The 26394-nt window shown below is 42.0% G+C and overlaps 1 protein-coding gene across 1 annotated transcript in view; it reads right to left on the bottom strand.

Annotated features, from left to right (window-relative positions):
* The window catches only part of KCNH1 (potassium voltage-gated channel subfamily H member 1), a 356052-nt gene extending 333558 nt beyond the window's left edge, over positions 1–22494 (bottom strand). The window contains exons 1-2 of the mRNA XM_087439445.1: positions 22320–22494; positions 199–322 (exon numbers count right to left, since the gene is read on the bottom strand). Of these exons, the coding sequence (XP_087295571.1) occupies positions 199–322; positions 22320–22398 (203 nt within the window). The 5' untranslated portion in view covers positions 22399–22494. The remainder of the gene's footprint in view (positions 1–198; positions 323–22319) is intronic.
* Between the last annotated feature and the right edge of the window lie 3900 nt (positions 22495–26394).

Here is a 26394-nt window from a genome sequence, read left to right as displayed (position 1 = left end):
CATCAGTTGTGGGGACCATGTCTTAGGTCTTCTTTGATTTTCCCAGGACAGTGTGTGAACTAGAGATGATATTGCAATAAATATTCCTGAATAAACACTGAACGAGAGAAAGGCAATTCCCAAGATGAGTAAGCCATTTTCTTTTTCCAAAAGATACCATGATAGATTGTTCAACAGAACAACCCCAAACATAAATACCTGCAGGTACTGCTTTTTTGCATCACTTCCGCCCTGTGATAGCCAGACAGCTTGCAAAATCCATCATTGCTGTACACGATAGGCCAGTCCACTATCTGCGCATTCCCCAACACAAAATTAGTATCTGTTAAAAAAAAAAAACAAAAAAAGAAGAAGAAGAAGAAAAGAAAAGAAAAGGGCACATGAGGCAAGACATTAGTTGAGATTCAATGAGGACATAAATAACGTCAACCACTCCAGGTACTTTTGCTTCCCTCCAAAACAGTCTCTTGAACAGGAGAAAGGCCCTGTGAGGAATACAGAACAGAGCTTTAGAGCTGAATATTTTGAATTCAAATGCTAAGGTTACTGTACTCCAAGAAGAAGTTAGCAAGGGAACCATGCTTAACCAACCAACCAACGAATCCTGCAGAAATCCAGTGATTCCCATAAGACATATTCAAGCCCTAATTTTTCATCTCAGTGAAAGTATACTGGTAATATGGAGCAAGAGAGAATCCAAAAGTAATTTCTTTGCCTCCATCCAGCATCTTAGCCTTGTCAGTCTTTTGGCCAGAAGCCACAAACTAACCTTGTTGACCTTGATTAGCATCCGCCCATCCTAGGAGAAGAAGGCCTTCTTAGAGAGGCAGAGGAAGGCAGATAGAGGATCGCCTTGTGGAACACACACACCAGAGAGAGCCCTCCTCTTGGTAAGGAAGTGACTAGAACCTCCTAATACTAGAGCTTTGTAGAACTCGATCAAGATGTTCACAACGACAAAACTTTCTTACTGATTTTGAAATTTTGTAGCCACAGAAGTCACATTTCAGAGCTCTTTCACGGAGCTCCAGCCCACCATTCACTCCCGACGCAGGGATTAAGGAGGCCAGACATGTCCGGCTGCTTAGTGTGTTCTCACCACTTCCCACATTTTTGAAGATGCTTTTTGTGCTCAGGAAATCATCTGTCCCTCTTTTCTTTTCAAGACCTTAAATTAAGCAAATAACATCCAGAACTTAAATGTAATCATTATTTTAGCCTGGCTCTCTCCTCTCCACAGAATACTCACCCTTCTCAAAAAAAAAAAAAAAAAAAGGAAAGAACACAAACACACCAAGAGGAGGGGGTTTTGTTTATATATGTATATACACTATGTAGAGAGACACAATGGTGATATATCATGTCCTCCTTTAATTGGGAGGTTAATTTTGTTTTAGTACAGCATTTACAATTCATTCACGATATGGGTAACCATCCCTTCCTATCTATGTGGGAAGGAATAGAGGAAAGAGAAGGAGAAGGAATAACTAAATACAGTAATCTATTCTTGAGAATGCTTTGATCTATTGAAAAGGAACACAAAACACAGCTTTCATGAAGTGAATCTGTAAAACCGCTAAGCTTATAAATATGCTTTTCATGAAATCTACAACCGGCGCTTCCCTCCGTCTCTCCCATATATACATACTTCTTGAGTGTCCATTAGGTACCGAGCACAATGCAAGACCCTGGGGAAATCCAGCTTGATGAGATATGGTCCATGCACTCCAGGCACTTATCAGGATAAACAGACATGTGCACAACTAACTAAAGAAACAGGTAAGAAAATGATTAATTCCATTTAAGAGAGGTAAAAATCTATGTCTCAGAGGGGTCACATTTGAACTTGCTCTAGTCTGGAAGGATGAGTAAAATTCATTTAAACCCTATGAATGCCTAAGATGATTAAAAAAAAAAACAATAGATATAGAAATGAAAATATGATGCCTCCCTTTGGTGAACTCAAGAGGTTGTGGCAGGAAGGGAACATTCCGGGCAGAGCGCAAGCAAGAGCAAAGGTCTGCCAGCATGGAACACACAGCAGACTGGTGCAGACAGACAAAGGGCAACCAGGAAGACTGGCAGGAGAGGAGCCTGGAGACCAGACTGGGAAGGAAGGGTGCTGAATGTCAAAGAGCTTTGACCTTATTCTGGAGACAGAATAACCCTTCATGTAGGTCTTCTCTCCCTGAATAAACTCACATTTCTGGAACTGAGCAACTAAGCCTTAAAAGAAGTACAAAATTCACAAAATTTCCCGAGTGTATATGAAGTCTAATCAATTTAACTACCTCTCTTGTTTATCCTGAAATTGTAATTAATTTCCCTCAGAAGACCTGGAGGAGGAGGGGAAAACTGAGAGAGCTCTTTCATGGCTAATGCCCCACTTAGATTAGGTAATAAGAGGGAAGAATAGCCAGTTATAGATCATGGTTTGACTACAGGTGTTTATTTTCTTTCCTATCCTAGTCCCCACTAAAATAAAAGTAAATAAATTAAAAAGGTAAAAATCCACAAAAAAAAATAGAGTAAAAAATGAACAGAAAAAAATGACTACAGAAGAAGCAGAAATAATATAGGAAACAGAGAAGAACTTTTTTTAAAAAATAATCTCTAATTAGTATCCTCAGAGAGATTTAAGAGATATTACATCCATAAAACAAAAAATAGGATGCTATGGGGGGAAAACCCTATAAGAGAACAAGTAAGAGCTCCTATATATTAAAACTAACAAAAATTCAACGTAAATGTTAGAAGATAAAATAGTCTCACAGAGAGTAGTACAGAAAGAGACAGAGACAAGAAATATAAAGAAATAATAATAATAAGACATAGAGGATCAAGGCAAGAGGAACAACATGCACCCTAATAGGAAGAGCAGAAAGAACAACATGAGAAAAGGCCAGAAGACATTTTTTAAAAATTAAAACAATCAAATGTGACGGCAGAATAAAGATATTTTCAGATGTGCAAAGATGTGGGAAATTTCTTTACCACATATTCTTTCTTAGGAAGTTACTTGAGGATGTGTATCAGCAAAATGAGGAAGTAAAGCAAGAAAGAAGACAAGATGGGAACTAGGGGGAAAAGTGGCTCCAAATGCAGAAGGCAGGGAAGGAAGCTAATAAAAAGCATTCAATACAGAATGGTTCAGAAAACAGAATTTCCAGAAGAGGGTTACCAAGGGATAAAGCAGGCCAGGATCTGATGATATTCTTGATAATTTGGAGCAACATAAAAAAGTCAAAAAAGGCATATAATTTGGGGGGCAAGAAAGGAAATTAGAAACATCAAAGAAAACAACAGCTGTGCAAGAAGGGAAACCAAATCACACTTTGTCACATCATTGTCATAATAACGTAAACCCTTTTTTAATTTCCAACTTTTAAAACCGACATACAGTTGAAGCATGAAATATTAATTATCATAAGTATCTGAATATAACCTCATCAATTCTGACACTGTAAAAATACAAATAATAAGTTTAGAGGTACAAGAGATGTGTGTAGAGCTGATATAATAAAAAAGAAAGGTATAAATCTTTTCATTAAAGTTGCAAAGATAATCAATAAGAGAGTAATATAGTTATATTAGGAGGAGGGGGTAGGAAGTAGATAAAGTGAGCTAAAAACTCAACTAAATTAACAGAAGTCAACAGATAATACCTAAAATTGATAAATCTAGAAATAGCTATAATGCATGTTATTTAGGGACACGGCGGAAACCATAAGAAGAAACAGCTAAAATTAGAACATGTGGTGGCTGATGAGCAGGATGCGTGAAAGGACAAGCACAGGATGGTTGTTTTTCTTTATGAGCTCTTCAGTTTGATTTTTTTAACCATGAGCATATATTACTTTGATAAAAATAAGTGCATTCTTAATTTTTAATGAATTTAATCAGAAAAGATTAATTTGTTGATTAAATTTTTCATTTACCAGAAAATGAGAACAGAATACATTTCAAGCTCCAGATATCACTGCAACTTCTCATAAAAGTATTCTGTTCACCCTTTAAAGGTATTCATCATTCCTTAAGCATCCTCACTATCCCTGGGGTGCATATTACAGACTTATCTGGGAAAAATCAAGTCCACTAGCATCTTCTCTGACTTTAAAAAGGAAACGAAACCCATGCTTTTAATCATTATATTACATTGTCTCCTTCTTATTCCATTAAGTAATAAAATCGGACCATTTCTATGAAAATCTTTGTAACACGTTAGATTTATGTGCCTTCCCGTAAAAATACCAAGTATAGTGGGACTTTTAATTGATGAGTCAACATTACCATTATTGTCATCATATATTATGATTCTACCTTGTGACACACAATGATGCCCTCAGGTAATATTGACATGGTAGAAGTAATTGTTCCTCCTCTAAATGCTTGGGCTCTCCTGTCAGTCTTTTCAATGTTTCGTCTCTTCCCTCACTTGCAAACTATCACCTCTTACTTCTTAGAACTTAGTGTGCTGACCTATTTCTATAACAGTTCTGCTTCCACTCAATGATAGAAGAGGAGGAGAAGAGGGGAATCTTTGTGCCTGGATCCCCATTTAAGACTCAGGGGCGAGAGAGAATACCACACACTGGTGACTCGAAGGTTCTACATAGCAAACCTGGCAGTGTTAGCACTACTGAGTCTCCCGCAGCTCCCATGGGGTCTGCAAAGGATCCAGAAGTTCCCCACTGCCCTGCTGCTGCTAAAGTGCCCTGCTTATGCTTCTGCATAAGCAGAAGGTTACCACAGTGGAGTGAGGTGACCTTGTAGCCAAAGGTTACATGTCAAACTATCCAAGTCTAAGATCAACATGAGGGTTCAAGCAAATACCAGAGGTGAGCTGCAGGGCCAGTGAGAGCCTAGATTAGATCAAGTTACATATATATACACACACACACAGAAAAAGCAAGTATGTGTTGGGTTGGGGCAAGGCACCAAGTTCTGTTCAATCCAAAGAACAGAACCTAAGTTTACCAGCTATGGACTTGAGCCCTACAGATCAGCTGGCACCCAGTGACCAGCAGACCAGGGGCCATTGCCCTAAGGACCCAAGGACTAGAGGGGAAACTAAGGCCTTGCCTCTGGGGATCTGAGGCCCCAGAAGTGATGCAAGTGCTTGCCTCCACCTCACACACCTTCTTGGAGAGAAGCAATGGGATGGGCAGAATTGGAATCTGAACACAGGAGAGACTGAATTACCCAAAAAGACAACTGAAACTTGAAGAGCTTGAGATGCCATTAACTGGGAAGTTCAGAGTCCCTGCTAACTAGTCTGCCCTTGGTGTTCAGTGGGTTGGGAGCTTGTGAGGGAGGTAAGATCTGTTAAACAAAATAAAGTGAACCTAGGTTGGTCTGAGTCAATTCGCCACTATGCCTCCAAAAGCATATCTGCCATGAGAAGAGACAGGCTCAGAAAGTGGGACTCTCCTGAAAAAAGTGCATAAATTCCGGTGCAAGAACTCCATGATAGCCACTTCGCTTAGCCAAGGCTTCTTAATTCCTCCAGGTGGTTGGCTATATTCCTGATGGTTAAGAATGCCAAATAAGAGAGCTCTAGTGAAGTGATACAGACTTTCTGGCCAAACGGAGAGATGTACATTCCACGTCCAAACATAAATGACTCTGGGATTATTCACTATTTTTCAAACTCAGTAAATGAAAACTTATTTCGAAGCCAAGCAAAACTTAACCCACTACAAGGGGGAAAGTAACCCACTAAAAGGACAAAACATCAAAAAAAAAAAAAAATCACCTCCTAAGACTGCATCAGAATTGGCATGATCTGGATACAAGAGATTTGGAGATTTTAAACTGAGAAACGTTAAGATATCTGCCATTCTTCATCGAAGAGGGCATCACCACCATCAAGACCACATGTATTAACAGTCACTGGATTATTACCCCATGAGGTGGGCAGGCACTAGTATTAACCCATTTTTACAGATATTGTAAGAGGGCTTAGCAAACCAAAGGAACTTTTACTAGGTCACACATCTAGTAGAGCTGGGACTGTCTAACACTGTATTAATCAGGGTTCTCCAGAGAAACAGAATCAATAGGAGGTATATATATAGAGAGAGAGAGAAATTAATTTATTATAAGGAATTAGTTCCCATAATTATAGAGGCTGACAAATCCCAAGATCTGCAGTTGGCAAGTTGGAGACCCAAGAGAGCCAATGGCGTAATTCCAGTTTGAGTCCAAAGGCCTGAGAACCAGGAGAGCTGATGTTGTAAGTTCCAAAGGCTGGCGGGCTCGAAACCAAGGAAGACTCCCTCACCAATGTTTCAGTTCAAACCCAAAGGCAGGAAAAAAAACAAAGTTCCAGCTCAAAAGAATGCAGGGGAGGGGGCCGGCCCAGTGGCACAAGCGGTTAAGTGCGCATGCTCTGCAGCGGCAGCCCGGGGTTCGTGGGTTCGGATCCTGGGCATGCACTGACACACTGCTTGGCAAGCCATGCTGTAGCGGCGTCCCACATAGAGTGGAGGAAGATGGGCACAGATGTTAGCCCAGGGCCAGTCTTCCTCAGCAAAAAAAAAAAAAAAAAAAAAAGGAGGATTGGCAGATGTTAGTTCAGGGCTGATCTTCCTCACAAAAAAAAAAAGAATTCAGGGGAAGGTCAGCCTTTTGTTCTACTCAGGCCTTCAACTAATTGGATGAGGCCCACCCATATTAGGGAGAGCAATCTGCTTTACTCAGTCTACCAATTTAAATGCTAAACTCATCCAAAAACACCCTCACAGAAACACCCAGAATAATGTTTGACCAAATATCTGGGCGCCCTGTAACCCAGTCAAGTTGACACATAAAATTAACCATCACAAACACCAAAGCCAATGCTTTTAACTGTATAACATTTTGCAATAATCTTTAACAGAATCAGCAGAATCATAGCTCACAAATTCTGTAACTCCCTCAAAGTCCTTGGTAGATCTCCAGGACTCTGGGTTTGACAGAATACAATACCTCTATAAAGCTCTATTTTGATAAAGAGCTTTTATGAAGGCAACACTAACCCCTCACTTATACCTCCCTAAGGAGATTGATCAAGCTATGAGTAGGTATCTCTAGACCAAGAGAAATCCACTCTGTGTGTCTTGGCCTCTCAGACTGGCCTGTGCCCCAGCATGGTGGAAGAAGAGAGAGCTCGAGCTACTTGCCTCCTTATGATACTCAGAGCCCACTTGTGACAGGCCTTGCTGGCCCTCTGTTCTGTCAGCTCCAGGTTCGTGGCCTAAGAGTAGGTCAGTCACTCATGGTCTGGAAGCCAAAGTCTAGGCTTGAGGAGGGAGACAGACAACACTGCCATGTTCTCCAACCCAGTTTAACGGTAATAAAGCTGATACTGCATTTTAACCCTCATCTGGCTCCTTCAGACAGTCTTCAGTTGAGTAAAAACCTAGAGGACTGAGGGTAAAATGTGCTCCAACACATTCACAAGGATCAAAGCTCCAAGATTCTGAATGGCATTGAGAGGTCATCTGCTTTCCTGCCTCCTGGCACTGCCAAAGCATACTGGTGAGAGTCTTCACAAAATACCCACAGAGCAAGAGGCAATACGATCCCTTCCAGAACACTGCTGGTGCTTTGTAAGTCCTTTCCACTTTCTCTCTTCTTTTTTAAAAAAGATTTTTAGAAGAGACCAGCCCCTTACATTTCAGGCCTTCAACTCAATGATAGCTGGTCCAGTCAAAGCATCACTATAAACAGTTGAGATTACACTGGTAGCCCCCAATAAACAGTGCCTCCTCACATTCATGCCCTTGTTTAGTCCTCTCCCCTTGAATCTGGGTGAGTCTGTGATTTGCTTCAACCATCGAATGCAATAAAATGGATGCCATGCCATTCCCAGGTCTAAGCATTAAGGTCTGGAAGCTTCTGCTTCTGTACTCTTGGGAGCCCTGAGCTGCCATGTGAGAAGTCCAGCTATACTACTGGAGAAACCATATGGACACACTACAAGCAGAGGCCACCTACTGAGAAAGAGGCCTTGAGATTACACGGAGAAGCTCTGAGGAACTTAGTCAACAATGAAAACCAATGGAAGAATGAGGGGTAAAAGACACCCTATTAATCCACCCTTCCCCTCCCCCAGAAACACCTAGGGATCCCACAGAACACCATTTGAAAGAACAAGAATGGCGACAGCAACAAATCGGGTTCTAGCGGCAGTGTTGTCCCTAATGAGCTATGTGGGTAAGTCGCTTCAGCTCTCTGGGTCTCAGTGAAGGCAAACTAGAAGATCTCCATGCTTCTGGCAGCAATAAAATCCCACTTTCTAAGTAATTGGATTCATAACAAAGAACAAATCAGATGATGCCTCTGCAACCTGCAAGCCACCCACCCATTGGAGTATCAACCAGTCATGACCTTGAAATATCACTTCTCTAAATGCTGACTCTGGAGAGCCTGGATCACTTTAAAAATAGCAGAAACATCTTCTAAACTTAACTAAGTGGGAAGTGATACATTGCAGGTGAATCTTGTTGTATCAGGCTTTTATTCAGTGGAATTGTTTGGATTGGGAGACACGATACAAAGGGCAGTATTAATGTAAAAATATACCATATTGGCAAGGAATTCTACAGTAAAAATAAATCACATGTTGGTGGGTCAGTTTATATATACAGAAAATGCCTAAATGTGTCTTTGGAATCTGTAAAATGTAGGTACGACATATGCTCTTGACTATACGTATAGCCTTTGCAGGTAGAAAGTGTAATTTCCAATCAGCCCGTGGCCCATTCTGAAGCACCAAGCCTGCCTCCAAATTCATATTTTCTGAACCGATCAAGTCCCTCCTACATTGTTCAGTAAAATGTGTAGGTTCAACCTGGCTGCCCTTGCCATGATTTATTCATTGGCTTTCATTTGAAAGTTCCCTGTGTCTCCAGGTCTTTGATGCAAATTAACCAGATTCTGTTGCCTCCTTCTGATGCCTTTTTACCCCCTGAGGGTCTTTAGCTACAAGAGCGCATGTAATTAAATGTTAAGGTTTCCTAAATTCAACCTTCCTCAGCCCACACAGTTTTCCTCCAGTCGCAGAATAAAACAAACATTCTGTAAAAATTTGAAAGACTCCCCTCTCCCCACCAGGTAAAGTTTCTTCAGCTGATGGCGCGTGTGCCAAACCACAATGCAGTAGTCAGACGTGTCAAAATCATTCCAAATCTACCATTTGCCCATAAAGCATAACACAAAGATATTGTAAAAAGAAATTATTAGAAAATTGCTTTTCCTCATAATTACCACAAATAACAAAAGAGAAACTAACTAAAGCAATGACTTAGAAAAGTGACTCAGTTTGAGCAATTACACAGATAAAAGCTGCATTCAGTAAGCAGTTCACACAAATTTATTGCTCCCTGCCAACTCTAGTTATTTAGAGGGCTACAGTAAATATTTCACAATATGGTTCTAATAACTCGAGATATTTTCTTAGAAGAGAACACGTCTCATGACACTTCCAATGTTATAGATTACTAAGGATATCAGTGCTCTTACAAAAAGCAAGTTTGAGCAAAAATATTTTTTCCTTTCTTTTAAAACAATAGAAAAATGATTGAGATAAGTGATGATATCAAAAGGGATGTATATAAGCACTTGACGAAGACCAGGAAACAATAATTTGATTTGCCTGAACCTAAATAAAATCCATTTCAAATTAACTTCGAAAAAAACAAAAAAGATCAAGATTTGGTAATATTTGGAGAATGGAGAAGATGAGATGAGAAACAAGAAGCTGTCAGTATGATGCACCTAAATAAACATCTAAAATCTTAATATCAGCAAAAGTCATTTTGTGGCTCTGTTGCATTTTTCAACCGTAAAATTCCATGAAAATGACTCTTCTAAATTGTCAAGGGCCCAATCTTTGCACAATACAAACTGAACTCCCAAGGGATTCAATAGTTATTTGTTTTGTCTCTGATTTTAATATCCTACAGAAATACAATTTTGATTGTCAGCAAATTACAATGGGGAAAGAGATTTCAATTTCAAAAGCAAACTCAAACACTTCATTTACTGGGTAGTTACCCCAAAGCACATGGTTTCAAAGCATGACCTCCATCTTCATTCAGCATCAAATTAAAGGATTTTGAAACAATAAAAACAGATGAATCAGTTTCACAAGCAGTACGGAAGTGAATGATATGAAATTGTTATAAATACAGAGACTTTTTCATTACTCAGTGATACTTTACTTAATAAACGAGAGCTCAAGTCCTATGTTGAATTACTGCTAAGAAACATTTATTTGGGGCCGGCCCCGTGGCTTAGGGGTTAAGTGCGTGACGCGCGCTCTGCTACTGGCGGCCCGGGTTCAGATCCCGGTCACGCACCGATGCACCGCTTCTCCGGCCGTGCTGAGGCGGCATCCCACACACAGCAACTAGACGGATGTGCAACTATGACATACAACTATCTACTAGGGGGCTTTGAGGAAAAAAAAAAAAGGAGGAGGATTGGCAATAGATGTTAGCTCAGAGCCGGTCTTCCTCAGCAAAAAGAGGAGGATTAGCACAGATGTTAGTTTAGGTCTGATCTTCCTCACAAAAAAAAAAAAAAGAAACATTTATTTGTGTGATCAATTGCTAAAAAGTTCTGCAATAGATTAATCAATCAGGTATTTTATTCTCATTTTTATAGTCATAATAATTTCTTAATGTACATCTGTACATATTAAAGGCACTTTCAACAAAACTCAGACCATCACCGAATAGCACAAAAAAAATTCACTCCCAGAACTCAAAAAAAAAACAAACATGACTCAAAGTAAGCAGTACAAAAATATTAAATGGTATGAGAAAAAGATTTTTTTAAGCTAGTTTTACATTTTCCTCCTGTGTTATTTTAAAACTTTCTTGGTAAATGGCTCAGTAAGGATAGGGTATAGCACGAGGGTGCACAGAAGGAATCTCAGAGCAGCTCAGTTTAATACAAAAAATATTTGAAATCTACTTTGTCCCAGGCATGGCAGAATGCAGGGGACACATTTGTCCATTTAAAAGCTATACTCAACTTCCCTGTCTAGCTCTATCTCCCCTATTCTACATATCACATAATTCCACATCCTGCTTCTCCACCCAGGCCCCAGTCACAGCAAACTAGATCAGGAGTAGACAACTGGCCATACAACCCATAGTCAGGGCTGGGCCAATAAGATTCTCTCTCCAGAACAAAAACTAAGACAGTAAAGTTGAGACATCAGAAGATGTCTCCTGAGAGTTGAGGAGACATCTTTGACCAGGTGCATGCTGGTGAGTAAACAGAGAAAGGAGGTCTTGAGAAAGAAAGGACGATCTCAGACACACGCACAGAAGAGCAGTCACAGAGGCCTGTAAGGGGAGAAATGCACAGCGACAGACAGACAGACAGGAGCAGAAATGGAGAGATGGAGGCAGAGAGTACAAAGACAGATAGCAAACAGGGACAGCTGGAGAGAGATGACAGACAGAGATAGTGACAAAGATAGATAGCAGACAAAAGGTAGACAGCAACAGAGACAGACGACAGAGAAAATTAGTGGCGGGCAGCAGTATGTAGAGATAGGCAAGAAGACAGACAGATGTGCAAAGGAGAGGAAAGAGGGAGGGAATGGAGGGACATGGAGCATGGGGAGAGGGGGCAGGCCCACAGAGTGCAAGAGCATGAGCCAGAGCTGAAGAATGGGCACCCAAGAGCAAGAGACCCACAGCAAGACCAAGACAGAAGAGAGTGCAGGACCACTGGAGAGAGTACAGTAGTCTCCATTTAACCAAGGGGCAGATGTTCCAAGACCCCCCGGGGAATGCCTGAAACCACAGATAGTACTGAACTCTATATATACTATGTTTTATCCTATACGTACAAACATACCCATGATAAAGTTTAATTTATAAATTAGGCACAGTAAGAGACTAACAACAATAACTTCTCTTTGGCATATCTGAATTGCCAGCATCACTACTCTTGCGCTTTGGGGCCATCATTAAATAAAATAAGGGTTACCTGAACACAAGCACTGCGATACTGTGACAGTCAATGTGAACAGTTGATCTGATAACTGAGGTGGCTACTAAGTGACTAATGGGAGGGCAGTGTATACAGTGTGGATATGCTGGACAAAGGGATGATTCACGTCTTGGGCAGGATGGAGCAGGACGGCTGAGATTTCATCACACTACTGAGAACGGTGTGCAATTTAAAACTTATAAATTGTTTATTTCTGGAATTTTCCATTTAATATTTTCAGACCTTGGCTGACCTCAGTTAACTAAAACCTCGGATAAGGGGAGGGGTCTACTGTACGTGAGAAATTGAGGAGAGAGACTGAGACCAAGAGCCAGCAGAGGATACAGAAAGAGAAGAAAAACAGAAAATTCAAAGAGAAGGCATTACTAGAGACAAGTGCGAGGTAGGGATTGGGAAGTTGGGAGAGAGGAGGCATTTTAAATGAAGAGAATAACAGAGAAAAGTGACACATTTGATTAAGTTGGCCAGAGCATAATCCCTGGACGTTCTAGCTAGGTGGGAAAAGTATAAAGTGGAATTTCATCTGATGGAAAGAGAATGACTAGAATGTAGGACCTTCTTTAAAAAGAATCAGTTATCATGTCAAAATGGCAGACTGAAAACACACATTTATTTCCTTGTTCTTAAAAAATTAAATGGAATATACCCACAACAACAAAGAGAAAGGAGTTACCAGCAGGCATGAGCTCAGTTTCTGGAAGATGAAAAGTAGATGGAGGATGATGTGTGGCAGAGGAAGCCACGATTTTAAAATTCAAGAGAGATCTGGCCAAGACGGGGGCTAATGGGCCCAGCAGGTCCCTGAAGAGACTCAAGACATTGAAATGCTACTACTACATAGGCAGGAATGAAATGTGAGTAAAAACTGAGAAACTAATTGGAAGTCTATAGAGAAAAAGTCCACTCACTTTCTGACACATGGCCTCCTCCATCCACACACTCTGGCAGCCAAGCATTTACCTCTCAGATAAAGAAATGCATGGAGTTGTTTGGAAAGCAGTAGTCCTCCAACTGCAACATCCACTGGAATTGCCTGGAAGGCTTAGTAAAACAGATAACTGGGTCCCATCCCCAGAGTTACTAATTCACTAGGTAGAAGGTAGGGCCCGAGAATCTGCATTCCTAACAAGTTCCTAGAGATTCTACTACTAGAAATTAACCAAAGGCAATTTACTTAATCTCTTTAAACCTCAGTTTCTGCACTTGTAAAATGGGAACAGTGAAAGTACCCACAGGATAGAGTTATAGTGAAGATGAGAAGAGATGATGCATGTAAAACCTCTGGCACACTGCCAGGCACACATGTGAGAAAGGCTATGTAATTTGTCCAAGGTCATGATTATAACCAATAGCTATCATTGGTGCTTATAACCAGTATTAACTGGCTTCTAATGTCTGTGATAGACTGCCAGTTTACTTATGGTCTCTCTTGACTTCCAAGATTATGAAAGTGAAAAAAGATGGAAAAGGAATGTGAAAGTCCTCATCAAGCCTGTAGGTGACCAACTCGCTAAGTTGAAAAGCAAGGGCAGGCATATGCTGCCTTCTTCAGGCAGATCACAGGTGTTTTTTGTTAGTTGAAAGAAGCACCTCAGTGCACACCCCCTCACCAAGCTCACCCCCATCACTGAAACTGATCTAGACAAAAGGTTGTCACAGTACTTCATCCAGTGAACGAGTAACTGGCTCTATCGGTCAGAGTCCTGTCAAGAAAATAATGGTCCCTTCAAATGGATACTTAGAGGAGTGTTTAATAAGGAGCTATTTACAAAGGCATGGATGAGGTATAGGCAGTGGTGTGCCGGTAACCTGACTCTCAGTGTGGGGATGGGGTGGGGAGCCCTGATTTATAGCATTTGCCAATTTCTGCTCCCACCATGGCAGATTTCAAGCTACTAAGGGAGAAGTCCCTGAACCAGGAATAGGGAAGAGACGCACACAATCAGATCCTGAGAGGTGGTACCAGCCAGCGGCAGCCTGGGCCAGGACACCACTGAGGAAAACTTCAGCAGGGACAGCGCAGGGCCCCAGGGTCAGGAACAGTGGGACATTTTAAGGCGCTCAGCCCTACCCAAACCCAAAGGGAGCGAGCTGGAGATGTAACCGTTAATCAAGGGAATACAGATAGGCTATGAAGACACTGCAGGGAGGAGACCAGGAGAATAAATATCACAGCCTCTCCCTCCCGCCTCCCACCTCATGGTGGTCTGCCCCACAAGCTGAAGCCAGCCAGGGGCCAGAAAGCAAGGGCGCCTATTGACCTAATCCATATAGGTCAGCCTCCCAGGACACGGAGCAGGTTGAAGAAGAAAAGAGAATGGCTCTAGGGAGGCAAACAGAAGATACGCAGTACATTGGCCCACGTAGAGGCTCAACGCATCATCTTAATGACTGCAGCGTAGAACTCTAGTCAACTCAATCCCAATAATGCTGAGAGGAGACAAAAGTAAAGAAACTAAAAACTTAAAGATGAAATACAGTCTTATTACTCAAACTAATTCTATTTTCTTTGTCATAGCTGTAAAGTTCCAGTCTAAACTATGCTTTCCAAATTTACTCTTAATAGAAACCAAAGTTCAGCAGGAGATAAATATCGGTAAAATTTGCCAATATAGTATCATCTTTCAAACGCTGACTCCAGCACTCTGAGAATGCCAGTGAAGGATGCCTACATTTTTGCTTTAAGGGAAAGACGTAATGAGAGGCCATTCCTCTTCGTTATAGAAGCACCTGATGTCATCACAGAACCTTTAAAAGCCTATGAGAAACGATGGTTTTGAGGCTCTCTTGGTTAATAATTACATTAAAAATTATAGGATTGACCCAGTTAATTTCAGAATATCAGTTTTATGCAACATAGGACTAATCAAGAGTTGTCATTTTAATTTACATAATGAACAGTCTTAGGATAAGTAAGCGAACCAGTTCTGATTATTGACATAGCTCTATAATACCCAATCAGAAGAGTTTTAAGTAATTTTGTCATTAACAAGAGTACATGACTGTCAGAGCAGAGAGTTGGCCAGACTGCAATCTGTTGAGCAAGACTGCACTTGCATAGAGAACAACCAGAGCATCAAACAAATTCCAGCATCTAGGATGTGCTGAAAACTCACAGCAATGGGTGAGCGACCCAAGACAGCATGCCAAAGAAAGACCAATGGGATTCCCAGAGGAATGAAAATTTTTAAGGAAACTTCCACCACATTCTTCACACATTCTGCAATCTTCTTCTTTAAAATGACTTACGGGATCCGGTTATCCCACATCTAATCTCACAAAAAAAGAAACAGCTATAAAATCTAGGAATAATTTTGGGTGAGGTGTTTATAAGGGAAAAATGTGTAGCAAGTGTTGAGTCTGTATAAAATCTCTTAAATCTCTGGAAAGGTTTACAGTGCATGTTGGGCTTCATCATGGATTCGTCAATTTAAGACCCAACATCACAAAAGTCTTACTCATTTTGGGATTCCCAGTCTCTAGCACAGTATTGGGCATGAAGGAGGTCCACCATATTTATGAAACTGAACCATAAGCTAGCCTTTGCTTTTCATGTCCATTTGTCTTTGATTTTTAGTTCCTCCATGAAATCTGTGCCCTTCCTTCAGTCATTTTATTTCTTTCACTAAAATAAACATAAATCATTCACTTCCTAGTTCCTTCTCACTTCCAGCTCTAATTTTTACATAATCTCTGTGCCCAGAGTTTATTGCTTCTCAACTTAAGAAAATGAGTCTCCTAAACACTCTCACACACACACACACACACACAAATGCACCTTTGCATGTGCCCTCCGCACACAATTCTACCTGAGCAAGTCTTTCACGTCATTTAGGATCATGTGTGAGGGAGGTCACTCTGTGAGAACATTTAAACACACAGTACAGACTGATGTCTCCCAAAGGGCAAGGGCAAGTTTTGTTTTCATTTCATTCTGTTCATGTGCTCACTACTAAAATAACTCTCGACGACCCTGTGTTATTAGTTACCAGACTGTTTGCGAAATGTCATTATTAAAGAAAAAAAGGAGAAAGTACCAAGGATTGGCAGGGATGTAGAGTGATGAGAACTCGCATCCACTGCTGGTGGGAGTGTAAACTGATACAAACCCTTTGGAAAATCGCTTGGCAGCATCTACCACAGTTACACATGTGCATCCTAGGTATATACCCTAGAGAAATACGTGCTCCCGTCCAAAAGACACATACAAGAATGTCTGTAGCAGCATTAACAGCAAAAAACTAGAAACAACTCACACGTTGGAGGAGGTCATTGAAAGAACACGACCACTAGTTGACCCTCAAGCTAGACCAGGACAATGGGAGGATTCCCACTCTCTCCCCTGCCCTTGGAATGTACGTTCTGCCCACTGTTCCCACAGTGGCAGCCATTTCAAGGACACGGACTAGAGAGAGTAGGTGTTGTTGAGAACATCTGCGCAGTATACAGGACTGAACTCAGTTAAGGCCTCTATATAAACTTCTAAGATTCTGGCGGGCAAGTGCGGAGATCTACTTGTCTTGTGGCTGCACAAAACAAGGCTCGTATGTAACATCCTTTGCTTATTAAAATTGCCACCTACCAATCTATAGTGGTCATCATCTTTCTTCAGTCTCTCCTTGCCTTCCATGTATGGCGGCCAGTTTGCAAACCAACATATGTCCATCAACAGCAGAAAGGACAAATAAAACGTGTGATGTGCTCATACCATAAAGTATTATACAGCAGTGAAAATGAACTGATGGTACATGCAACAACATGAATGAATCTCCAGCTGACAAAAGAATACACGCTGTATGGTCCCACGCACACAGAGCTCAAAAACTGACAAAAACAAACCGTAGTGTTCAGGAATGCAAAACAAGGTGGTAAAATTATGAAGAAAAGCAAGCAAGTGATCACCATAAAACCAGGAGATGGCTCCCTTTGGAGAATAAGGGAGTTGGGCTCAGGAAGGGTCCCAGGGGACTTCTGGAGAGCTGGCAAGCTTCAATTTCTTGACATAGGTGGTGATAACACAGCATTTACTTTATAGAAATGTGTTAAGCTATACAAAATTATTTCACGTGCTTTTCTATTTTGGTATTAAACAATAAAAAAGGGTTAAAAAAAGGGGGAGAAGAATCAAAAAGACAACTGTTATTAAATTTTAAAAAATGGCTTTCAGGTGGAAAAAAGAGTGGGCTAGGTCATTTGCGTTCCATGGGGCAGACCTCGAATGAGTGGTAGCTGTAAGAGGACAGATTTTGGTGACATCAAACAATAATAACAACAAAAGAAGAAGACGAACGAGGAGGAAGAGGGGGAGGGAAGAAAGGAGAAAAGAAAAGGAACTAGTTCACAACTATAGATGCCTAAAAACAGAACATTTCTTGTAAGAAAGTGAGTGTTCCATCCCTGAAGCTATTCAAGCACGGGCTGGATAACCACTGGGAGGGATGTTCTGGAGAGGATTCAAACACTGGAAAAGGAATTGTAAAGAATGTCCCTTCAGACCAAAGATTCCATGCCTCTCTTTCTCACCAGTTATAGGTGTGGCCACTCAAAGAGAAAAACTAAAAAAACAAAAACAAACCGTGGTCCAAATATCCTAAATGTATAAAGCAGATACTCACTTTATGAAAAGGGTTCCTTTGAATAAATAACTAAGGTATATTTTAAATGTTTGTTTACAAGCCATTAACTAACCAAAAATAAAGAGGAGGAGGAATTGAGGAGCTTCAAGGTAATGCTGGAGAAACCACTGCCAAATGAAGTCCAATCATAAATGAAGAGCTGGTGTCAGAGAGAATGAAGCCAAAGATTCAATTTACCCACAGTGTTCCTCAAATGCATCTATTCTTTTATGATAGATTATTAAAATAGATGGATTTCATAAAAATCAGGGAATTTGGAAACTTTATTGCCTACATTAAATCACAAGGCTTCCTCCTCTCAATTCTCCAGCTAAGATCAATCAACACATTTCACTTTTTAACACTTGCAGAGAAAGACAGCCAAGCCTTGGCTGAAGGTTATCTTAGAAAATATTAGAAGAAAAAACAAGCTCTGCTGAGCTGGTAATAATCCAGATTATCATCCATTCCCCTTTCAGAGCAACAATGGCTTTTAACCGGTTCTCTGTTTTATAAATATTACTGTGGCTCAACATATCAATGAGGAGACACAACATTACCCGCAGCTCTCATCCTGTTTGCTAACTAATTATATCAACAACCTGAACCAACTTAACACTATAAAAAACACAGCTGATTTAGCAATCTGTAAATTATACATGTACATAAATCTGCACCAAAATGTGCTGCGTTTCACTCTTGCTAACGTGCATGGATTCTTACTGGCACCTACAATTGTTTGCTATAGGTTTCCGAACACTAAAACATATGTTCTGCCTAGAATGGGACCAGTTAGAGTAATATTTTCATAGTTTTCTGGCACTAAGGTCTGCCAGCCTTCTTAAGACAGATTTCCTATTTGCTTCAGCAAGCATTCTGACAGTAAGTGCCTGCAGATTTAAGCAACCATCAAAAAATATTCTGGAACAACACTTTCCAACTATGAATATACAGGCTGACTTTGCCTATGTGGCAACGAAGTCAATAGAAAGATTTGAAATGTTCACCAACGTGACCATAAGTAAAATCAAATCAAATTTGGGGCATTAATTTTTCCTGGTGACTACTCATAACTATCCAACAAACAGATAATTATCAAGTCTCTCCTTCAAGTGGTATTCAGAATGTATTAAAGTTAAACTAGATTTCAGTCCCATCAAGACCAGTAAACATCTTAAAAATGTATTTTTAAAATATAATGTCAGGCCTAAATAAGAGTTACACCCAGGAAACATTGTAACATAAGGGCAAGAACCTTGGACCAAAATTCACTAGAATGTAACTTACTCAGCATAAGGAGAGTTTCTTGTTTTCCATTGTATTCCAGTGGTCAATAAATAAACTCAATAAATCTTTGTTGAATGAACAAACCAGTCACAACTGCTGGCTAGTCCCTGAGCTGCCTCTAACTGCCTTTTCTAACTCTGCCTCTTAGTAACTAACTGTAGGTAAATTACTTGACCTGAGGATTCTTAGTTCCTGAAACTAACATGGAGACACAGTTACCTCCTTTGCTGACTTATGAGGATCAAAGGTGATATTCTGTGAAAAGTGACTTAATACTTCGTAACAGGCACACAAAGGTCAAGTGGCCATTCTCCTGCCTCTGCCTTCAGCTAAACCATTAACAAAGGTAAAAATACTGCCCTTCCTTAAAACAGAATTAGCTTCTCCTTTGCCCTGTTATTCTGTTTAGATGTAGTAATGTGGCTGTTAGCCAAAATGGATGTTGTTCTTGTTGTTATAACATTTTATTTAACCTCCACTGGGAAATTATGCTTCTCTAGAGAAAATATTGGTAATGCAAGGAAAGTCATTGCACGGTGTACCATCAGGAACACGACACGGGGGCCAAGGGGCTTGGAGTCTCATCAGTTCTGCCCTTAAATATTTGAGGAAATGTGCTTGCCTCAATTTCTTCATCTACACAGTGCTGGGGAAAGAGAGGCAGATTAGATAGCATCTGAGGTCTGTTTCATCCTACAGTTCTATGATATTCCAGACATTAAATATTCAAATGCCCCCCAGTTCTATTATCCATTAGCATATAATAAGAGTTATTTTTTCAAGGATGATGAAAACAGCTCCACAGGCTAAGTGATACGCGCTGAAGAAACAATGATGCTACAAGAAGGATGAATGACATTCTCTAAAGAACTCCTGCCTCAGGCACTGTCTGCCTGCCACTTTGAATTAGTCACTTAATATTTCTAGGACTCAGTTTTCTGGTCTGTAAAAGAGGAGCAATAATACTGCATACGACCACTGGGAGAAAATACCTAATGAAATGACCAAAAAGTATTGCTATTTAAAGGTAAAATGCTATTCAAATACTGTAATGTCCAAAAAAAGGCTGGTGGATTTTAGGAGGAGACAATCAATATTTTTAAATAGACTTTTTCCATCACAGTAAAATAATATAATGCATGTAGATATTGTGATATTTCCAAGAATCCACATTTTTTTTCTATTCGTGTTCAGGAAATACGATGAAAGGGATCACTAAAAACTTAAATCCCACATTTCAGGATCAGAATCTTTTCTTCTGAAATAATAGGTAATTTTAAAAGTTCATCCAACTCTCCCAAGATGTTTTGTTTTTGTTGTTGATGTTGTTTGGTTGGCTGGTTAATTGAAGCCAGTGCTTGACTTCAATTAACCAACAGTCAGATTAAAATGCCAGCGCTAAAAATATTCCCAGCTACTTATTCGACTGACATTCTATATATGCTTACAGAGGGGAAGTGGCTCTAAGAAGACCCACTAAACTAGAAGATATCCTGCCTTCTCAGCTCTAGGGGGTTTTTTTGTTTTTTTTTTTTAATTGTAGTATCAGCTCCAGGATTCTTAAGGTCCTCCTACAAGCCCAAGGAACCTTGTAACTGTTACATGTAAGATTCTGTTACTGCCCTTCCCAGTCAAAAACATAACATGGTATACATTAGATACAGGGTTTCCCCTCTAACTTAAAGGACACTGCCTCTTCACCAAAAAATGAAATTGTCATTGATATTTATGAGAAAGCGGATGTCACTGGCAATGGGATCTCCAAATCTGCAAGACTGTCTCCATACCCCCTAACAGGCCGATAGCAACAGCAATCACAGCACATTAACTCTTACCTAGTGATTTTATTTAAAAATCTATGAACACCTCCAGCTTTTTTATGGCAGAAGAGTTCATGGTGGCTGTTCATGTAGTATTTATCATCACCTTGCATCCCCAGGTGATAGCTGTGACCTTGTTGTACAAGCCACCCTACTTAGTTTAAGTGAGGAAGACCTTGAAGAGAAAGGTGACTGACCAGAAACTCTTCGATACTCTCCTTAAGAGGCACACGATCAATGACCATTTCTAAGAAAGTGTTTAAATAACACACGATGATTTGCTATCCCAGTTGATGAGTTTTTTATTATAAGATAAACTTAAATCATTTTTTAATTAAAGACTATTTCCTAGTAGAATAAGTCACTTTTCATGCCCTTCCCCTCAATTCCTAACTAAATCCAAATAGAAGCCCACAGTTTTAATACAAGCTCCGTAAGGTTCTGAAACTGTGATATTTACACATTTTTAAAACCCATTTCCTGAGTTAGCACTTCAGGTCCTGCTAATAGAAGAATGTCGTCTGTCTCTGGAAGGAGAGGGGTCCAGGAGCCTGCAAAGAGCATCTCCAGGCTCAGCCCCCCGGTTCATTTTAGCCGAGTGACGTACGGGTGTGCACTGCACCTTCCAACCGCCGGGCTCCTATTTGCTCTGCAAGTGCTTTAGCCGGGGTGCTCTGCTGTGGGTCCTAAAGGCACTCAAAATGTTTCCCTGTCTATCCCCATTCCTAGGACTCTCGCCTCCCAGCGCTTCAAGCTACTGTCCATCTTAATGCCACAGGGAAAGAGAGGAGCGGGGAGCACTGGTTTATTGAGTAATAGATTTACAGGCTTGGTGAGTTTGGGAATTTATAGGTGAACAAGATTTATAGGCATAAAACAGTACTGTGGTTTGGAAGAGAGGAACTATGACAGGTTTGTACCTGTGACCGCTTGGCCAACTCTGCACCTGTGCCCTCCAATTCCCAGCTGAGTCCAGGAAACTCTGCCCCTCGTGAGCCTTAACTTAACCTCGAAGCGGGTGAGTGAAGAGGTGGAATCAGGTAGCCTTGCAGCACGACCCTAAGTCCCCACATCCCTGCACCTCGGACTTTTCAGCTGCCAGGACGGGAGGTGGAGGCAGCCTCATCCTCCCATCCCTTGGGGCCGGGACCCGGAGTTGCCGTCTCTACAGACGCGGCACCTTGGGGAGCAGCCGGAGAGCCCCGAGAGCCTTCGCGGAGGGGTGGGCAGTAGCGACGGGGAATGCGCCGTCGCTCCCGGTGCATCCAGCTTCCCATCACTTTTCCCAGTACTTTGCTCATCAGCTGTCGCGCTCTCTGGAGATGAGATCGAGAAGGCGCGAGAAAAGCCCAAAAGGCGTCCCGAGGAGAGCTCTCCTGTTGGGATGGGGGCCCATCAGACCCCGCCCCGCCCTGCCCACCTTTCCCAGCCTCCGGGAGACAGCCCCGGGCGCCCGCGCCGCGGCTCCCAGCAGAGCTCTGGGGTTTGCTGCATCTGCTGGCGCCGAGCGGCGGGAGGCGGCTGCAATAAAGGCACGGATAAAAAGCCTGGGTAACCGAAATTCGAATGCACCTCTTACCATTGGACCGGCGGACAATATTCTCCAGAAACGTGTTTTGCGGAGCCACCAGTCCCCTCCTGCCCCCGGCCATGGTCATCCTCCCGGCAGCACGGGGTCTGGGGGGCGTCCCGGCGCGGCTTCTCAAGACAGCAGGAGGCTGGGCGCGAGGCCCGCGCGCGATCCCGCCTCGAAGCGCCCCATGCGCCCCACGGGGACCTGAGCGGGCAGGGGCGGCGGCTCCCTCCAGCTGCCACCCTCGCGCCCTCTTCGCGCCTCCCTCCCTGCGGCCCGCCTCGCAGTGCACTCGCGCGGGGCTCGCCTCGCCGCAGACGCCTCCGGGTGGGCGGAGGGAGCCGCCGCGCCTGGACCGGTGGCGCCCCCTCCCGGGCGCGTGCCCCCGCCGGCCTGCGGGAGACCGAGCGGAGGGCTCCCGCAGCGCCCCGAGAAGCAGCGGGCGGCGGCGGGCCAAGGCTGGATTGGCAGCGCCACCCTCTGGGCACATCTGGGAAATGTGCTCAAGATGCGTCTTGGGCTGGGTGGAGAGGGGGGCCTTCTGAGCAGCTTTCTTGGTGGATGCACTCCCAACAAGGTTACCCCGAGTCTTGGGGGAGCTTGATGATGTTACTTTCTTCCTTTGCTCTGTTTCAGGCCGAAGCCCCTGGGACCTCTGAGGCTCTTGGAACACCTTCCTGCCTCCCTCTAAAGTTTCTTAGACTCATTTGTGACAGTTGCCGCAACCTTGATTCTGAAGCCAGTGTTTCACCAGTAATTTATGAAGTTGTATTGCAGGGGGTCAGACTTGCAGAGTGACTGACTGACTGAGCTCCAGAAGAGCTGTCTTGGGTTGTTTTTAAAGATGACTAAAGGCACAAATGCCGGCTCCAGATGTTTGATAAGTTTTGATTGACCTGATTTCCACTCTTATTCAGCTAATATTTTACCTGAAGGCAGAGAAAATATAGGTATATTTACATAACTTTTTTAGCTGAAGCACAGTCTGTTATGATCAGTGTGTAAGGTTAGGAAACAGGAGCAAACTGACACATCAAAACGGTGAGTTTGTCTCTGAGGGCAAATGCTTGGGGTAGAGGGGCGGGGCGAGCAACTCCCCGCACATTTAACATTAATTAACAACCAGCATTGGCTTGAAGGACGGTCCACACCGCACGGGATGGGGTGCTGGTCTACACACCTGCCCCCTGGTATAACGAAGAATCACGTACACAGAAGTTTCTGGGCAGGAGCTCAGACAACCCGTCTTTGTTCACTTACGTTGGGAGAGTTCTTTACCTGTCTTTTTACTACTCGTCCCCAGTGGGTGTGGCCAGAGACGAAGTCTGTGCCACACAAAAGGAATGAGTTGACAGTTTTCTACTTAGTTCCAGGTTGGGTCAACAGTCAACACAAAAATGTAAGAGGAGAAAAACTGATCCTGCAACCTCAATTGTCTGGATTAACCATCCTGACCTGTCCTAATGTATTGCAGATACCCTGTCTGGGTTCATTAATCTCAAAAGTAGAAGAACTAATTCTTGCCCAACAATCTCTCAGAGTTGCTGTGGAAATCAAATGTAATTATGTAGGGACAGCGCTCTATATTGTAAAGTGCTATACCGAGGTCAGACGTCATCATTAGAGTGACTAAATAAATTGGGCCATCACAAACATCACCCTTTGTCTCATCTTGTGTAGACACACAAAGTAAACAGATGACCGGCTGTTAGCAGAGCTAGGTAAGGCTTGCATAAGCTTTGAAATGAAAGTAATGATACACTTTTTCCATAAGATAACATTCTACCCATCACATCAGTCACCCAACTTAGAGATGTGATTTCTTAAACCCTAGCTCCGTCTAGTGGTTCTTTGTTCTATTACAAATGAGATAACAAATGGTGGTTGAAGACAACTTATTCTGAAATATATTTGGTGCTGAGCTGGTTGGGTGGTGTCTGCCCACTTCATTTGAATAAAATTATTTGAATAAGCCTGTTACGGTTATGTTATCTACTGCACAAACATGCCCAAGGGGAGATTATTCATGACAATATTAAAAACCCATCAAGCAACCTCATAATCCTGCTTGTGAAAGGAAGATAAAGAAAAGAAGGAGGGAAAAACTGTCATAGAGAGTTAATAAAATTTCTCGGATTTTAATGAGCTTTCATGTTCTGTGGCTCAGATAAAAAGGAAACAGATGATATTCATTTGAGGTGAGAGATGTTAAAGCCTTGGTAGGCTATCTGATAAGGAAAAGAAACAAGGAATTATTTTCCATTTTAATTTTAAATGTACTACTACAGTGGTTCTTAGCACACACTCCGTGTGTCTGTGTGTTGGCACCATTTTGAATACTATAATTTTCAGCGGCACACTTGAACAGATTAAAAGACCCAAAACAACACTAAAAAGTCAGCAATCTCTAACCACCATCACTACTCCATGTGTTGGCATCTCACAGTGTCTACGAAAGCACATCCAGCCATTCCCCCATTCCCTTGGCAGACCCTCAACACTGTCTGACTGAGGGAATAGAGTCGTCGTCTGCCCTGTCCACATTCTCTTTGATATTCACAGGCCAAGGTTGTGCATGTTCAGTAAACACACCATCTTTCTGGGGGCTGGTTTGACAGTACGCTATAGTTCGTATCTCCTACTTGCCACCTTCTGTTCCTTACTCTACATTCAGTTCCAGGACCAGCTCAGCTTAAAGTTCTGTCTGCAATCTATCACTGTAATGTAGGCATCTCAGTCAGAGCAAACTTTTCTTTTCTTTTTTAAAAGTTTTTTTTTTTTTTTTTTTTTTTTTTTTTAAAGATTTTATTTATTTATTTTTCCCCAAAGCCCCAGTACATAGTTGTCTGTCATAGCTGCACATCCTTCTAGTTGCTGTATGTGGGACGCGGCCTCAGCATGGCTGGAGGAGTGGTGCCTCGGTGCGCACCCGGGATCCGAACCCGGGCCGCCGGCAGCGGAGCGCACGCACTTAACCACCAAGCCACGGGGCCGGCCCTAGTCAGAGCAAACTTTAATCTTACAAATTTGTCAAAACTTGGTAACGACTTTGTGAAGGATTCACAATACACCAATGTGCCTTCGCAGACCAGTTGAGAGCCCCTGTATTTTTACATAACAGGCAAAGCCACTTTTCTTTTCAAGGAACAGCTTTAAATGACTGTGACCAGAATTCCAATTAAACTGCTTCTGTCCCCTCCTGCAGAAAGTGGGCTACAACTCTCTAGAACTTCTACCAAGAAGGATATAGAGTCTGAAGTTAAAACTTCTAAAATTTTACGTGGATGTCTCTAGCCTTCCCTTCTTCTCAGTGGTTCTCCTCCCGTCCTCTCTCATTTTGTTTACCCCTCCATTGTCACGTGTTTATGTCTGTATCACACAATAGATGGTGAGCTCCTTGAAACAAAGGTGAACTTTACCAACCTTTGTTCTCATAAATGTGATTAAGCTATGATGCAATTAGTGAGTCGCCAAAAGGAATGGATAGTGATGGAGGCATGTAGAGAGAGCGTGGAGATGGGGGCCTGCAGACTGGCTGGGAAAAGAGTCCAGGAGATGAAAGGAAAATCTCTATGCCAAACAAAGATCTATCAAATGAAGAGGAATCAATGCCAGAGGGGGCAAACGGCATCATGCAAAAACAGGAATTACATTTTTTCCTTTTATCAAGACCATGAGGTGTACAGGACAGATTTCAGAAAGCCGAGAGTCCCTTAGACATAGGAGAGTTGCCTATGGGAGCTGGAATGAGCAAGCAGGAACGCTTCATGGTTAGCAAACAATTAGCATCATCAGGAGAAACTGAACCTAGAGGTGACTTCACCTACTCAGCTATCATGAGCAAAATATCTAAAAGAGGGGGAATATGCAGCATGGAAAATTTCAGCTTCTATAACTCAATGACTGACTTTTTATTATATGTAATTTCTGTTAAAATTTCTTTTCTAATAGACTTACAGAAAGAGAGTTGGGCAGGCCATATCCATTGGAAAGATCTGTTCTGTGTTATAGGTATCTCCCCTCAAGTGTTGTGAGAAGGAAGAGAATCTGCCTCAATGAGAATCATAATCCATGAATCTAA

Source organism: Ceratotherium simum, chromosome 2, assembly GCF_057802395.1.
Source record: "Ceratotherium simum simum isolate JZ-2026a chromosome 2, ASM5780239v1, whole genome shotgun sequence".
Classification (NCBI taxonomy): domain Eukaryota; kingdom Metazoa; phylum Chordata; class Mammalia; order Perissodactyla; family Rhinocerotidae; genus Ceratotherium; species Ceratotherium simum.
The sequence above is the reverse complement of the archived record's forward strand: the minus strand, read 5'-3'. Positions and strand labels throughout refer to the sequence as shown.